Genomic DNA, 15,151 nt, shown 5'->3' with positions numbered 1-15,151 from the left:
TTTCAACCGAATATTCAGCTGCGTTTCTCGTGATTAGCCAACATTGAGGTGTACATGATAAAAGTTTTGATGCAAAAAACTCTGCACACTGTATTTAACATAACTGCCTCATGTACAAGTTGATGCCAAATATATCCGGTTTTAATCATCTTCCTACACTGGTCTTGCCACAGGGCAGTCTGCTCAATGCTCAAGGAAATTCAATGACTTTGGATTTTAGTATGAGAAATCAGCATCTTGATGTTCTGTTTGAGTGTTTACAGTAGGGAACATTACTTTCCAAAGAGGCATTTCTGAAGGACGATAATAAAAAAGACAGTTTTTTTTTTTAAAGGGATAGTTCTCCCAAACATGAACTTTCTGTTATCATTTACTTTCCCTCAAGTCATTCCTATGGAAGCCTGTTTCTGCCACTAAATTAAAAAAAAAAAAAAAAATTAATTGCGAGTCTACATAATTTTGAGAAATCAGTCAGAAGTCAGAATTGTGTCATATAAACTCACAATTGTAAGTTGTAAAGTTAGAATTGTGAAATATAAATCGCAATTGCGAGTTATAGTTTCACAATTCTGAGAACCCTCAAAATTTGACTTTATAACTGGCAATTGGGAATTTAAATCTCACAATTCTGAGAAAAAGATACAAACTTGCATTTGCGAGAAAAAAATGTCAAAATTGAGTTTATATCGCAATTCTGAAATAGTTTCTCAAAATTTGACTTTATAACTCGCAATTGCAAATTTAAGTGACAATTGTAAGAAAAAAAGTCAGAATTCCAAGATATAATATCGCAATGGGGAAAAAGTCAATTGCGAGATACAAACTCAGATTTACAAAAAAAAGTCTGAATTTTGACTATTTCTCACAAATGTGAGTTTATATCATGCAATTCTAAGAAAAAAAGTTAAAATTGACTTTATATCTCAATTCTGAAATATAAACTCATAATTTTGAGAAATTATCTCACAATTCTGACTTTATAACTTGCAATTGCAAATTTAAATGTCAATTCTAAGAAAGAAAGTCAGAATTGCGAGAAAAGTCAGAATTGAAAGATATAAACTCGCAATTACGAAAAAGTCAGAATTGCGGAATACAAACTCAGATTTACGAGAAAAAGTCAGAATTGCGAGATAATTGTGAAAAAAAAAAAATCTGAATTGCGGAATACAAACTCAGATTTACGAGAAAAAGTCAGAATTGCGAGATAATTGTGAAAAAAAATCTGAATTGCGGAATACAAATTCAGATTTACGAGAAAAAGTCAGAATTGCGAGATAATTGTGAAAAAAAAATCTGAATTGCGGAATACAAACTCAGATTTACGAGAAAAAGTCAGAATTGCGAGATAATTGTGAAAAAAAATCTGAATTGCGGAATACAAACTCAGATTTACGAGAAAGTCAGAATTGCGAGATAATTGTGAAAAAAAAATCTGAATTGCGGAATACAAACTCAGATTTACGAGAAAAAGTCAGAATTGCGAGATAATTGTGAAAAAAAATCTGAATTGCGGAATACAAATTCAGATTTACGAGAAAAAGTCAGAATTGCGAGATAATTGTGAAAAAAAAAAAATCTGAATTGCGGAATACAAACTCAGATTTACGAGAAAAAGTCAGAATTGCGAGATAATTGTGAAAAAAAAATCTGAATTGCGGAATACAAACTCAGATTTACGAGAAAAAGTCAGAATTGTGAGATAATTGTGAAAAAAAAATCTGAATTGCGGAATACAAACTCAGATTTACGAGAAAAAGTCAGAATTGCGAGATAATTGTGAAAAAAAAAATCTGAATTGCGGAATACAAACTCAGATTTACGAGAAAAAGTCAGAATTGCGAGATAATTGTGAAAAAAAATCTGAATTGCGGAATACAAACTCAGATTTACGAGAAAAAGTCAGAATTGCGAGATAATTGTGAAAAAAAATCTGAATTGCGGAATACAAACTCAGATTTACGAGAAAAAGTCAGAATTGCGAGATGATTGTGAAAAAAAATCTGAATTGCGGAATACAAACTCAGATTTACGAGAAAAAGTCAGAATTGCGAGATGATTGTGAAAAAAAAATCTGAATTGCGGAATACAAACTCAGATTTACGAGAAAAAGTCAGAATTGCGAGATGATTGTGAAAAAAAAATCTGAATTGCGGAATACAAACTCAGATTTACGAGAAAAAGTCAGAATTGCGAGATAATTGTGAAAAAAAATCTGAATTGCGGAATACAAACTCAGATTTACGAGAAAAAGTCAGAATTGTGAGTTTATATTATGCAATTCTGAGAAAAAAGTCATAATTGGGTTTATATCTCACAATTCTGACTTTATAACTTGCAACTGCGTATTTAAATGTTTGTTCTAAGAAAAAAAGTCAGAATTGTGAGATATAAACCTGCAATTGAGAAAAATTCAGAATTGCGAGATACAAACTCAGATTTATGAAAAAAGTCTCACATTTTATCTCACAATTCTAACTTTATTTCTCACAAATGTGAGTTTATATTATGCAATTCTGAGAAAAAAGTCAGAGTTGAGTTTAAATCTCACAATTCTGACTTTATAACTCACAATTGCAAATTTAAATGTCAGTTCTACGAAAGAAAGTCAGAATTGTGAGAAAAATGTCAGAATTGCAAGATATAAACTTGCAATTACAAAAAAAGTCAGTTACAAGATACAAACTTAAATTTATGAGAAAAAGTCAGAATTGCGAGTTAATATCATGCAATTCTGACTTTATAACTTGCAGTTGCCAATTTAAATGTCAATTCTAAGAAAAAAGTCAGAATTGCAAGATATAAACTAAAAAAGGTGAGTTTTTATCTCACAATTCTGACTTTATTTCTCGCAATTGTGAGTTTATATCATGCAATTCTGAGAAAAAAGTCAGAATTGAGAATATATCTCGCAATTGTAAAATTATATCTCACAATTCTGACTATAACTTAAATTTAAATGTCAATTCTAAGAAAAAAGTTGCAAGATATAAACTCAGTAAAAAAAGTCAGAATAGCGAGATATAAACAGATTTACGAGAAAAAAGTCAGAATTAGTTTATTTCTAACAATTGTGAGTTTAAATGCAATTCTGAGTAAAAAAAAAATCTAAATTGTGAGCTTATGTTTCGCAATTCTTTTTTTATTTTTGAGAATTGCAAGTTTTTCTCACAGTTCTGAGAAAAAAAAAATCTAAATTGTAAAATAAGTCGCTACAACCTTTTTTTATTTTTAATTCAGTGGCTTCTATACACTTGTATGTGGAAACAGGCCTGTATGACGTCTGTGAAACACAAATAAGTGATTCGGAAGTCTTTAAAAACCCCATTGACTTTTATTCTATGGTCAAGAAAAGTTGAAACATATTTCAAAACGTCATCTTTATGTTCCACAAAAGATCATACAGGTTTGGAACGACTTGAAGGCAAGTAAATAATGACGGAATTTTCACTTTCAGACAAACTGTCCCTTTAAATGTACTTGCGTAGGAGTGACAGCCTTGTAATAGTATTGACTGCCTTGTAGGTCACTGTGATTTGTATTTTTACGTCAGTCCTAACAATATAAGTCAAGCTTTGGTACATTTAACCTAAAAGGTTAGAGTCAGACGGTATATAAATCAATAGTTTAGGCTGTCGTGTACTGAAGAGCAACTTTAGTATGGCACAGATTAAAAGGCTCTTCAGAATTGGGTTTCCATTCACACACAGATTCTAGTTGATACTTTGCTAAAATGTTTCTCCAATTTCTACTTAAGTCAGTCAAACCCATAAGCTTTAGAGATGACTGTGCAGCTATGACCTTGAGTTGTATTAGTGTTGGACCATTGAATGATTGTGAAATCAGAAACAAAATCTAAATATACGTTATTTTTCTTAAATGTTTATGTCTGAGTGATTTATTCATGCACATGACGCATGCAGTTTTTCATGTTATGTTATGTAAATGTATGTAACTTATTATCTGTACAATCTCTTTGGGAAAATTACTGTTCAGATGGCTGTTAATTGTTTTAAGAGCACTGTCCTTAGTTGTAACTGAATAAAAACATAAACATATAAGAGGCAGTTGAATACGCTCAGAAGGGAGCTGTTACTTTTTTTTAGCATTTACTCAGACTATAATGATCTCCAAAAAGTTAGAGCTATAAGCAGTTTTATAGCAACCAGAAGGGAAATAATGAGTCTTTGAGGACAGACCTGTTACTTCTCAAATTAAACCCTTTTTAATGAAACAAACTAAATACCCATGACACTGGCATTGTTACACATCTAATGAATAGTGGTCCAACAAAATGCACTCCAGTGAAATCCAAGACTGTTCTGGATCCAGCAGACAAGTCTTCTTTTCTTCAAATTGTCTTTTTTTTTTTTTTTTTATGTAAGTGGCACATAGCCATGATCCCTCTGACGTTTTTACCTGCTTGAAGCAATTATTCTTCAAAAGAGACTCAGCAGTCAGTCAGTCAGCAGCTTCAAAGTGCAAATTGATCTCAGCAAGGCTCTTCTTGTTGGTTTCTTTTCGTCAGAACCTCTTCATATTGTTCTCTGGTCAGAAGGCCTTCAGTGATACTCTTACTCTCTTCAAATTTAGGCAATATTACCGCTATGTATCCCTCTGTGGAAGGCTGTGACAAAAGAATGCACAATTAACATTTACATCTTCATTTTGGAAAAGGTTAAAAGGAGATTTTTCATTTTATATTTTAAGCTGTAATGAAAGTCACCTTTTCTAATAACAGATCTGGCTTGTTCAGAATGGCTTCATTTACTTCTAGGAGACGTCCTCTGATACAGCTGGGGAAATAAGAAGTGAATTGACATTTTAAGATTGTAGAAACTCAATGTATCCACCTTTTTCTTCATGTAGGAGTTGGCACAGCCATTTGTAAATTTTTTTAGCTGTCTAAAACGGCTTGTTTTGCTGCTTGTTATTGCAAATTGGTGTGTTTTGCCATATTATTTGAATGTATTATCTTAATGATGAACACACTGGTTTGTAGTGCAAACAGTTTTACTGTTTACTGCATGTTGTTCTTCTTCTCGCTATTTCCCTAAAGCGGCTAATGAAATGTAAGTCTCACCCATAGACTTACTTCCGTGTTAAAGAAAAAGGTAGATATCCAATGGCAGTCTGTGTAACTGACCTGAATATAGTGTATTCCTGTTCATCTGTACACGTTATTCTACACAGAGGCGCAAACTCTGTCAGGAACTGACCACCCTGCAGAATAAATCATACTTGGTGATCATGTTCAGGGAAAGTGTAAATTAAGATATACAAGTAATTAATCAAAACCCTGTAGTGTATTCAAAGTGAAAATCAAAGGCAAAGATACTCACTCGCTTTGACTTTCCAGACACCTTGTTCTTTAGACGGCTGCATCCATCGCTGATCTGGTAATTTATGTTTTTAATTTTTCGCCCATTCTGAAAGACAGGATGAGACTCTGCAAGTGTGATGACGCATATCCTGATAAGAAGAAGAAGAAAGAGTTATGCTTTCACAGCAAAGGTAAGTTTAGAGGGTTTTTTCTCCAACTATCAACACTTATGAAAATAAAGAAGAGTGGACATATGGGCATTCATTGCATTATGAACATTTCCAACATGGTGCATTTCAATCTATATCATTAGAATCTATTAGTTAATCAAATTAGTTGACTGTGTAAGTATTCAAAATTTCTGAAGAATGTATATGAACCATGTCATACAATAAATATAAATAGAGTGTTTTCACGAAGCGTCATTAATTGGTGGCACTGAACGTAAAAAATGCCAGTGAACCAAGCGAAACTTGCATATTTTCCAGATTACTGCAGCTGAAAATGGCCAAATATTGTCATGTTTTGGGCTTTGCTAGTCGGTCAGACCGGGAAAAACATTTGGAGTACTAGACTGCCAAAAGTTATAACAAATCAAGGAAAGGAGTGCAAAAGACTGTCTGAGGAAAGAAGACGTTTGTTGCTGGCCAAACTGAGTGCAAGAATCTTGACAACATTCGTGCTTGTTCTTATCATTTCTGGGGGGTGTTCCATAAACCAAGTTTACCAAATAAGTCAGGCTTATTTCAGTTAGTCTGACTTATTGTCACTTGATTTGGCTCAAAATAAGTCAGACTAACTGAAATAAGCCTGACTTATTTGGTAAACTTGGTTTACGGAACACCCCCCTGGTCAGGTAGGTGAAATATTAGGCTAATATCTTAATTAATACTGCTCATACTCATCTTTACCGCCTATTAACTAACAAACTTTGTCAAAATATTGCACTTTTTCCTGCTTACTAAGTCCTTCTCTATATGATTTAGCAGCTTCCACACGTTATTTTCGTGGTTTAGACAGCATACGTTAGTAAAACATGTATTTAGTAGTATATTAAATGTGCAGTCCATGCTGTAATCCGCGCATCCGGGTAACTTACCAAATCGTGATTTAAGTGCAAAACCTCTATAGTTGGTTTAGATTATTGTGGTTTAAAATATGTAATAATATATCTATAGTTTTTAAGATTTAAAGTCTGGATCTGGGATTCATGTACAGATTTAAATATATACAAACGATGCATTAAATAGTTTCTAAGAGAGTTATAATGTGATACTTATATAACATACATTAAACTTGCTATCCGCTAGTTTAAATAAAAATAAAGTTTGCAAAAGTTTACGTAGTTGAACAAACACTCAGAAAACTGCACAGTAAAAAGAATGTATAGAGAATATATCTAAGTTAACGTTACCTGTTGGAGTGCTGTAGAATGCAGTGATCCTCACATGCTTTTCCTTTCAGATCTACACAAGAATATACACCAACACAGCAATTAATCTTAACGTTTGTTAAAAGTACATATTAAAACACGCCTTTGAGCGCTAATTTAAACATGCATTAAGCTGCAGTGAAAACAATTGACAAATGCTGACAAAATTGACAATACCGATCAGAATATATTAGTTACCAGTTCTATACCAGCGAGTAAAATAACGATCGATTACTGATGGGGCTTTCTTTTCAGTGTCTTCCATATCAACACCACCGACAGCAATTATTTTAAAAAAGAAAAAAACACTTTAGAGAGGCTGATACACTCTGCTCATGTCTAAACAGTGATGTTTGAAGCCGGACGACAAATCAAGTCACACAAAAAAATGTCCGGTCTGAATTTACATCCGGTTACGCTAAATTGCGTTATCTGAGGGTGTTTTGAATAACGTCTTGGGTCTGATAATAAATGCAAACCAATTGGTATTCAATCCAGTTCAACTGTATTTTTAGAGAAACATATTTTAAATACCTCTTTCAGGAACTACTATCGTGGCATATTCTCCCGGTTTTTTTTAAGTGTAACACACAGCAGCGTCGAAGATGGCAGCGCATGTAATGGACACATGTCATGTTTCTTGTTGTGCAAATCGCACTCCTAATGTTGTGTCATGGGGCAGAGGGGGTCTCATCGCATTTGGGACATGTAATTCAGTTGCCCTTTATAATCCACAGGTACTAGCTATATGATTGTTCACTTGATTTAGTTAAGATGATGGTGATGCTCTGTGGCATGTTATTATGAACTTATAAATTCCGATTAATGCAGTAATGTGCAAACTATAAACTAATACCCATGTTTGGAGTATACATTCGGATGAAACCGTTTTATAGTAAATGTCTTTAGTGTTTAATAAACTGTCAGAAAAGAAATGTGACAGGTGACTGTGAGATTGTGACTGGTTTGTCTTATCCAATTTGTTTATTAATTGTTATCAGGAAATAAGAATCGTTGAGCTGCTGAATAAACATACCGGAAGGGTGAATGCTGTCCAGTGGGTTCACAAACAAGACTGCAGTAAGTGTTTTACTTTAACCATCATTAATAAATGTAAAATAGGCTGTAACAGGTATTTCAGTTTCAGAGGTATGAAAAAGTATGAAATCTTGTATTTTTATGCACAGCCATTATTCAGTTCTCTGTCACTTTAAGACACAATTAAAACAAAGGAACTTGTAAAAACATAAGCTGTCTATTTCTCCAGGTTCAGAAACCCAGCTGGTATCTGGTGGATCAGATAATAATGTTATTGTCTGGGAGAAGCAGGATGGGAAGGTATGTGTTTACAATAAAAACAAATATCAACACTGACAACACTGAGTCGTTTCTGTTGTGCAGTACATTGGATAAAATTTTAAATAAAAAATAAACAGCTTTTAAAGATGCATTTGTTTTTAACGTATACTACCAGTCAAAAGTTTTTGAACAGTATGATTTTTAATGCTTTTTAAAGAATTCTCTTCTGCTCTTCTCTTCAGCAAAAGCTGTAATATTGTGAAATATTTTGACTATTTGAAAAATAACTGCTTTCTATTTGAATACATTTTAAAATGTAATTTATTCCTGTGATCAAAGCTACATTTTCAGCATCATTACTCCAGTCTTCAGTGTCACATGATCCTTCAGAAATCATTCTAATATGCTGTTTTGCTGTTCAAGAAACTTTATTATTATTATTATTATTATATTATCAGTATTTAAAACAGTTGAGTACATTGTTTTCATGATTATTTGATGAATAGCATTTATCTGAAATGAAAAGCTTTTGTAGCAGTATACACTATACCATTGAAAAGCCTGAAGTCAGTATAAGTTTTTTTTTCTGGGAAAGAAATTATATAAATGAATACTTTTTTTTTTTTATTTTTTTTTTTTTTTAGCAAGGTTGCTTTAAATTGATCAAAAGTGATGATAAAGACATTTATAATGTTACAAAAGATTTATAGTTCTGATAAATGCTGTTCTTCTTAACTTTCTATTGATCAAAGAAACCTGAAAAAAACTCTACTTAGCTGTTTTCAACATAATAATAAAAAATGTTTTTTTTTTTAGCTGCAAATCAGAATATTAGAATGATTTCTAAAGGATCATGTAACTGGAGTAGTGATGTTAAAAATTTAGCTTTGAAATCACAGGAATAAAGTACATTTCAAAATATATTCAAATAGAAAACAGTTATTTTAAATAGTACAAATATTTCAAATTTGTATTGTTTGTGCTCTACTTTGGATCAAATAAATGCAGACTTGGTGAGCAGAAGAGACTTCTTGAAAAACATTAAAAATCTTACTGTTCAAGAACTTTTGACTGGTAGTGTAAACATAAAGATGAATTTTTAGGCGGCCTTTTATTTATTTATTTATTTATTTATTAGCTAGGTCTGATTTTTATATCACTGTCCACTGGGTTTTCACACAGTGGGTTTGAATTTTTTTCCCTTTATAAAAAAACCCATTCATTTAAAAATTGCATGTTGTGTTTACTTGTGTTATCTTTGATTAATATTTAAATTTTCTTTGATAATCTGAAACATGAAAGTGTGACAAACATGCAAAAAAAAAAAAAAATCATTAAGGGAGCCAACACTTTTTCACACCATTGTAACTAATTGTTTTCCTATCTTAATAGGTTTGTTGCAATTTGCTCAGATCCTCAATGGTATAATCCGGTGGAAAAACAAGGGAAAATAGTTTTAGAAATGGATTTGAAAGATTATCAGATTTTTTTTTTGTCACACTGTAAACCATCCTGTTTGATAAAATTACAGAAATCGGCATGTTAAATGTCCAAAAGAAACTACAGAACAGAAATGACCCAACTTTGTCAGTTATGGACTTTAAATTTGTGATATTCTGTTAAATTTGTCTGTAAATGAATAAATGCAAATGGGGTTGAGTTTGTCCATCTTCTGCTGCAGTTCACAGCATGCGCAGTGTGTTCAGGCCACTCAGGGCCTGTGTGTGCAGTGGATGCCTTGTCTCTATCCTCCTCTCAATTACTGGTGGCCTCAGCGTCTTCTGACTCCACTGTTAAACTCTGGACATGCAGTTCTGATACAGGTAAAATAGGAAGTAAGCTTTCTGTTCATCATAAAAGTGTAATTGTAAAATATGCAGTCAATGTTTTTGTTTTTTGTTTTTTTTTTAATAAGGACTTTTCAAATTTTCCAAGCCTGACATCTGCTGGTTGGTTCTTGTAAATGAAAAGTAGCGCATATACAGTAGTTCAAAATCAGTTTGTCATTAGAGATACAGTAGAATCTGCCACTGATGTCAGCAACTAAGAACAACAAAAAGTAAATAGTACAACAAATAGAAATATTCTAAATGTGTGTGTATATATTTAATATGCACTGCTGTACTCAGTAAGTCAGTAATTTATTTATATATATATATATATATATATATATATATATATCCAGCAAGGATACATTGAATTCACAGTAAAGACATTTTATAATGTTACAATGCAAGAGTCCTGTTGTTTCCATGAAGGGTAACTAAGACTGCATGCTTCTGTGAACCTTCAACGGAGCAGATTTTTTTCTGAACTCTTCCCCAGATGTGTGGCTTGATGCAATCCATTTTCTGAGCTCTGCAGGCAGTTTTTTTATTTTATCTTATTTTTTACCTCAGGGCTAGGTTTATTCTCTAATATGCTTTTTCAGCTGTTAGAACTTTTAAATGTGTTCCTTTCCAAATCATACCCATTCAATTGAATTTGCCACAGGTTAACTTCACTCAAAGTGTAGTAACATCTACAAGCAATATGAACGCTCTTGAGCTTTATTTCAACTGTCCCAGATAAGGGTATGAATACTTATGCAATGGAATCATTTTTTTTTTTTTTTTTTAATACATGTGCAAAGATGTTAAAAACATGTATGTTTTTTTTTTTTTGCTTTGTCATTAAGGTGTATAGAGTGTAGATTGATGTGGGGAAAAATACATTTAAAGCAGTTTAACATAAGGCAGCAACATAACAAAAAATTCTTTAAAAAGAATCTTTTAATGTCATCTAATGATTCTTGTTCTAAATACACCTGACAAGATTTTTTAGTATATGAACTATTGTTACACTGAATGACTTTTTTTCTCTGTTTATCATAGTAAAATGTATAATAGTTATAATTTTTGCTTAGAGAAGTCAAGTTAAACAGGACAAAATTTAAAGCCATATTAAACTTTCATTGTTTTGAGCCCTATATCTAATATATATATATATACTGTATACATGCCTTGTTTGTTGACTTTTTTTCATACAAGTCACCTTAACTTGTTATAAGTAGAGGCTCATTATGATCAAAACTGGTTGTAACTCTATTTTTGTTCCTTAAAAACAATTAGAATTGTAAACTCTAAGTGAAAGCACAGGCATCATTTATTCGTTTCACCTGCTTTCTTTCTGATGTACAGAGAGAGTAAAATTTTATTGACTATTTAAAAAGTGGCACGTGAAAGCAATATATAGTAGGGTAAATGCAATATTTCTGTATTGTTTTGACAAACTTTTGAGTCACACGATGATGATGATGATGAGTTGCATCATTCCGCTAACATTAAAATGACAGTAATCTAATGAGCTGTCTGCCAAAACGCAGAAACCAACTTCTTTTGAGTGCATTATTTTTTTTTTTTTAAATTAGCACAGGAGATGATTTCTGGTTTTCCGGGTAATTGGTCTAATATCGATATTTTTTTGGATTAATAATAGCCTAATTTAAAATAAGTTATTATTTTTTTAATAAGAATTCATCACGACTTAGACAGGTTCATTTTCATGTGAGGTGTTTCTGTTCTCTTCATTAGCTGAATGCCTTCAGACCGTATCTTTTGGGAGCGGGTTCATGATGGATGTCTCCTTGGCGCTGTTGCCAGGCAGCAGAGGTAAGCTGCGCCTGCTGTTCCATGTTGATTTGCTATATTGTCCAGCCCTATCATGTTAAAATCTCATTCTGTGCTTTAAATGTGTCCTGGGGGTGACGTTGGTCTGCCTCTTACATTATTCACGTCTGGACTGTAGCTGTATTTTGCTTCTAGATGCTGTGAATAGACTTAGTGACTTGTCTGCCTTGTGTATTCGTGTGAATGAGGAGGATAATTACATCTCTTGCAGTTCCAGTACTTGCCTGTGGGGGAGATGACAGCAAAGTTCACCTGTATGTGCAGCTCAATGGACAGGTAAGACTATCAGATGTCTTTGCTTTATATTAATGATGTTTGTATTTTGTGTGTGATGTTAACTGGGCGTGTGTTTAGTTTCAGAGGCTTCTGACTCTGACAGGACATGAGGATTGGGTTCGATGTGTGGAGTGGGCCACTAAAGGTAGGACCTCTGAATGGAATAAATGTGCTTAGAAAGTATTTTATTTAAGAGGAAGTAAAATGAAGCATGTTTTATGACCGTAAGACCCCATACAAAAACATGCATTTAGTACTTATACTGCCATTTAATAGTTTGGTGTCAGTTTTTTTTTTGAGAAGAAAGTAATATGTTTAATGCATTTCATTGATTACACATTTTGTTACAGTCGTTTTTAATGTTACCTACATTAAATGCTATTATTTTGAATTTACTGTTAATTGAAGAATCCTGAAGAAAAATGAAACCAAAATATCAAGCAACACAGCTTTAATAATTTGAAAATTCAGCTTTGTTACCACAGGAATAAATAATTTGCAATGTTACTGTTCTTACTGTATTTTTATAAATTTAAAAGACTTACTAACTTAGTTAATACTTAATAAATTAGCAAATAAACATTTCAAATTTTACAGCCTTCCATGAGGGAAATAATAAATAAATATATAAATGACTCAAAAAGTGATTTGTATAAATAAATAAATTGTAATAATTCACTAAATTACTGTTTTTTTGAATGCAGCCTTGATAGATGTAGTAGACTTTTTAAATAAATTAGCAGATAAATGTATTTAAAATTTTACAGCCTTCTGTTGGGGACAAAATAAATAAAATAATGTTTTTATTCAAGTAAATGCAGCCTTGGTAAACATAATAGACTTTAATAAATTAGGAAATAAACATCTATGAAATTTTACAACCCTCTGTGGGGAGAAAAAGAAATATAAATAAATAAACAAATAAATAAATTACTCAAAAAAGTGCTTTGTAGGAATAAATAGGTTGTAATAATTCACATTATTACTGTTTTTACTGCATTTTTATTAAAATAAATTTAGCCTTGAAATACATAATGGACTTTTTAAATTAATTAGCGGATAAACATATTTAAATTTTACGGCCTTCTGTGGGGAAAAAAATAAATATAAATAAACAAATGACAAAATAAATGCTTTGTAGGAATAAATTAATTGTAATAATTCACAATATTTTTGTTTTTACTGTGTGTTTTTTTATTCAAGTAAATGCAGCCTTGGTAAACATAATAAACGTTTTAATAAATTAGCAAATGAACATCTATAAAATTTTACAGCTCTCTGTGGGGACAAAAATAAATATAAATAAATAAATGACTCAAAAAAAGTGCTTTGTAGGAATAAATAGATTGTAATAATTTGCAATATCACTGTTTTTACTGTATTTTTTAATTGAAATAAATTAGCCTTGATACACACAATGGACTTTTAAAATAAATTAGCGGATAAACGTTTAAAATTGTACAGCCTTCTGTGGGGGGAAAATAAATAAATAAATGACAAAATAAATGCTTAGTAGGAATTAATTAATTGTAATATTTTACAATATTACTGTTTTTACTGTAATTTTATTCAAATAAATGCAGGCTTGGCACATGTAATAATTCTTTAGTAAATTAGCAAGAAAGCATCTAAAACATTTTACAGTCTTTTGTGGGGAAAAAAGAAACATTAATTAATTAATTAATTAATTACACAAAAAAGGTGCTTTGTGGGAATAAATAGATTGTAATCATTTGCAATGTTACTGTTTTTACTGAATTTTTATTCCAAAAATAATATATTACACATGTAATATGTAATAGATATGTAATAACATGCAATAGACTTTTAAAATAATTAGCAGATAAACATTTTACAGCTTTCTGTGAAGCATAATTAAATAAATAATTTGACTATTTAGTTGCTTCTTTCTAAAATGATTATCATTATTTTATTGGCTATTTATTAAAACATATGGACCATCCAAATTTACTGTTTTACTTGGAGATAAATCCACATAGAAAAGTAGAATCTGGTCTTGGACTTCTCATTACTGTGATACAGTAAATTAAAATGGTTTTATGTGTTTGTGCACATTTTAAGCTGATTTTAATTACAAACTAGCTCATGAAAAACATCAAAGCAATTGTGGGGTGAAATATGATGTGCATAATGTTTTCGTGAATTTTGGCTTTAGAGTTGAAGTCTAAGACCCATTAAATACATATGATACAATACTGGCAGTGAAATAGTCCAAGGATATATAAAATGCACCACCCTAAGGAGCCAGTATTGTTGTTTTCACTCTCACATTCTTAAATAATGCATGAAACAGGCACTTGCTGCCAACTAAAGGCACTGTAACTGAAAAATACAAGTGGGAAAGCCTCACATACTACTTTTTTGTGTAGATGGAGAGCTCTGGCTAGCCAGCTGTTCACAGGACTGTCTGATCAGAGTGTGGAGACTGTTTGCCAAGACTGCCTCTGAGCCAGACCAGCAGACTGACGCCGTTATCAAAATGAAGGAGAATGTTTTTCAAGTGTCTGGAGATGGTGAGGCTGGAGGTTTTGTGTGATTGTAATTCAATTGTGTAATGACTTGTATAAATATTGTTGAGTTGATTAGCTGCTTGATTATCTCTTTTGAAACCATGTCTTGGCCTATAGAAATAGAAACACAAAATCAAGAATTACATATATAATATTTTCTAATCCGAGTCCTAAAATGAACTTGCCAGGATCCAAATGCAAGACTTTGTCTAGTAATGACTTCAAGTAATGAACATTGTTGGGGATAGCACACTACAAGTAATGCGAGTTATGTAATCATATTACTTTTTTTAACTAACTAGCAAAGTAATGCATTACTTTTGGATTTAGAAGAAAATATCTGAGTTTTTCAAATAAGTAATGCCAGTTACTTTTTTCCCCATTTATTGATTGTAAGCTCCATATTGAGAGAAACTGGTAGTAAGATGTTACTCTAGTTCTAGAATAAATGTGAATATGCATTAATTCATCTCACTCACAAAAAAAACTGATTCAGTATTCCTCAAAATGAATAAAAACTGTGAAATGCAACTCAGAATATGACACAAACTTGTAATAGTTAAATAATACAAATATCCTTTATGTATTTAATCCCATGTTACTGACCAGTGTCTTTGCTGCT

The 15,151-nt window shown here is 31.8% G+C and overlaps 2 protein-coding genes across 2 annotated transcripts in view; one reads left to right on the top strand and one right to left on the bottom strand.

Moving 5' to 3' along the window:
* Nucleotides 1-4,202: 4,202 nt before the first annotated feature.
* Nucleotides 4,203-7,105, bottom strand: LOC141315356 (protein Abitram). The gene is made up of 6 exons (XM_073832690.1): nt 6,954-7,105; nt 6,738-6,789; nt 5,343-5,472; nt 5,147-5,223; nt 4,727-4,796; nt 4,203-4,627 (listed from the first exon to the last, which is right to left on the bottom strand). The coding sequence occupies exons 1-6, from the start codon at nt 7,018-7,020 to the stop codon at nt 4,493-4,495; spliced, it is 531 nt and encodes a 176-aa protein (XP_073688791.1). The 5' UTR covers nt 7,021-7,105; the 3' UTR covers nt 4,203-4,492.
* A 255-nt stretch (nt 7,106-7,360) lies between these two features.
* The window catches only part of LOC141315353 (elongator complex protein 2), a 36,992-nt gene continuing 29,201 nt past the window's right edge, over nt 7,361-15,151 (top strand). The window contains exons 1-8 of the mRNA XM_073832687.1: nt 7,361-7,492; nt 7,757-7,835; nt 8,023-8,093; nt 9,736-9,877; nt 11,627-11,704; nt 11,934-11,998; nt 12,077-12,143; nt 14,389-14,532. Coding sequence (XP_073688788.1) covers nt 7,361-7,492; nt 7,757-7,835; nt 8,023-8,093; nt 9,736-9,877; nt 11,627-11,704; nt 11,934-11,998; nt 12,077-12,143; nt 14,389-14,532 — 778 coding nt within the window. The remainder of the gene's footprint in view (nt 7,493-7,756; nt 7,836-8,022; nt 8,094-9,735; nt 9,878-11,626; nt 11,705-11,933; nt 11,999-12,076; nt 12,144-14,388; nt 14,533-15,151) is intronic.

The sequence above is a fragment of the Garra rufa genome, unplaced genomic scaffold, assembly GCF_049309525.1.
Source record: "Garra rufa unplaced genomic scaffold, GarRuf1.0 hap1_unplaced_021, whole genome shotgun sequence".
NCBI lineage: Eukaryota > Metazoa > Chordata > Actinopteri > Cypriniformes > Cyprinidae > Garra > Garra rufa.
This window is presented reverse-complemented; position numbering and strand designations above follow the sequence as displayed.

Coding starts and splice junctions, on each gene's coding strand:
- LOC141315356 (XM_073832690.1), bottom strand. CDS start 7,020: ATGGAAGACACTGAAAAGAAAGCCCCATCAGTAATCGATCGTTATTTT. Junction 6,790..6,953: donor TACTCGCTGGTATAGAACTG/GTAACTAATATA, acceptor ATTCTTGTGTAG/ATCTGAAAGGAAAAGCATGT. Junction 5,473..6,737: donor ATTCTACAGCACTCCAACAG/GTAACGTTAACT, acceptor TCTTCTTATCAG/GATATGCGTCATCACACTTG.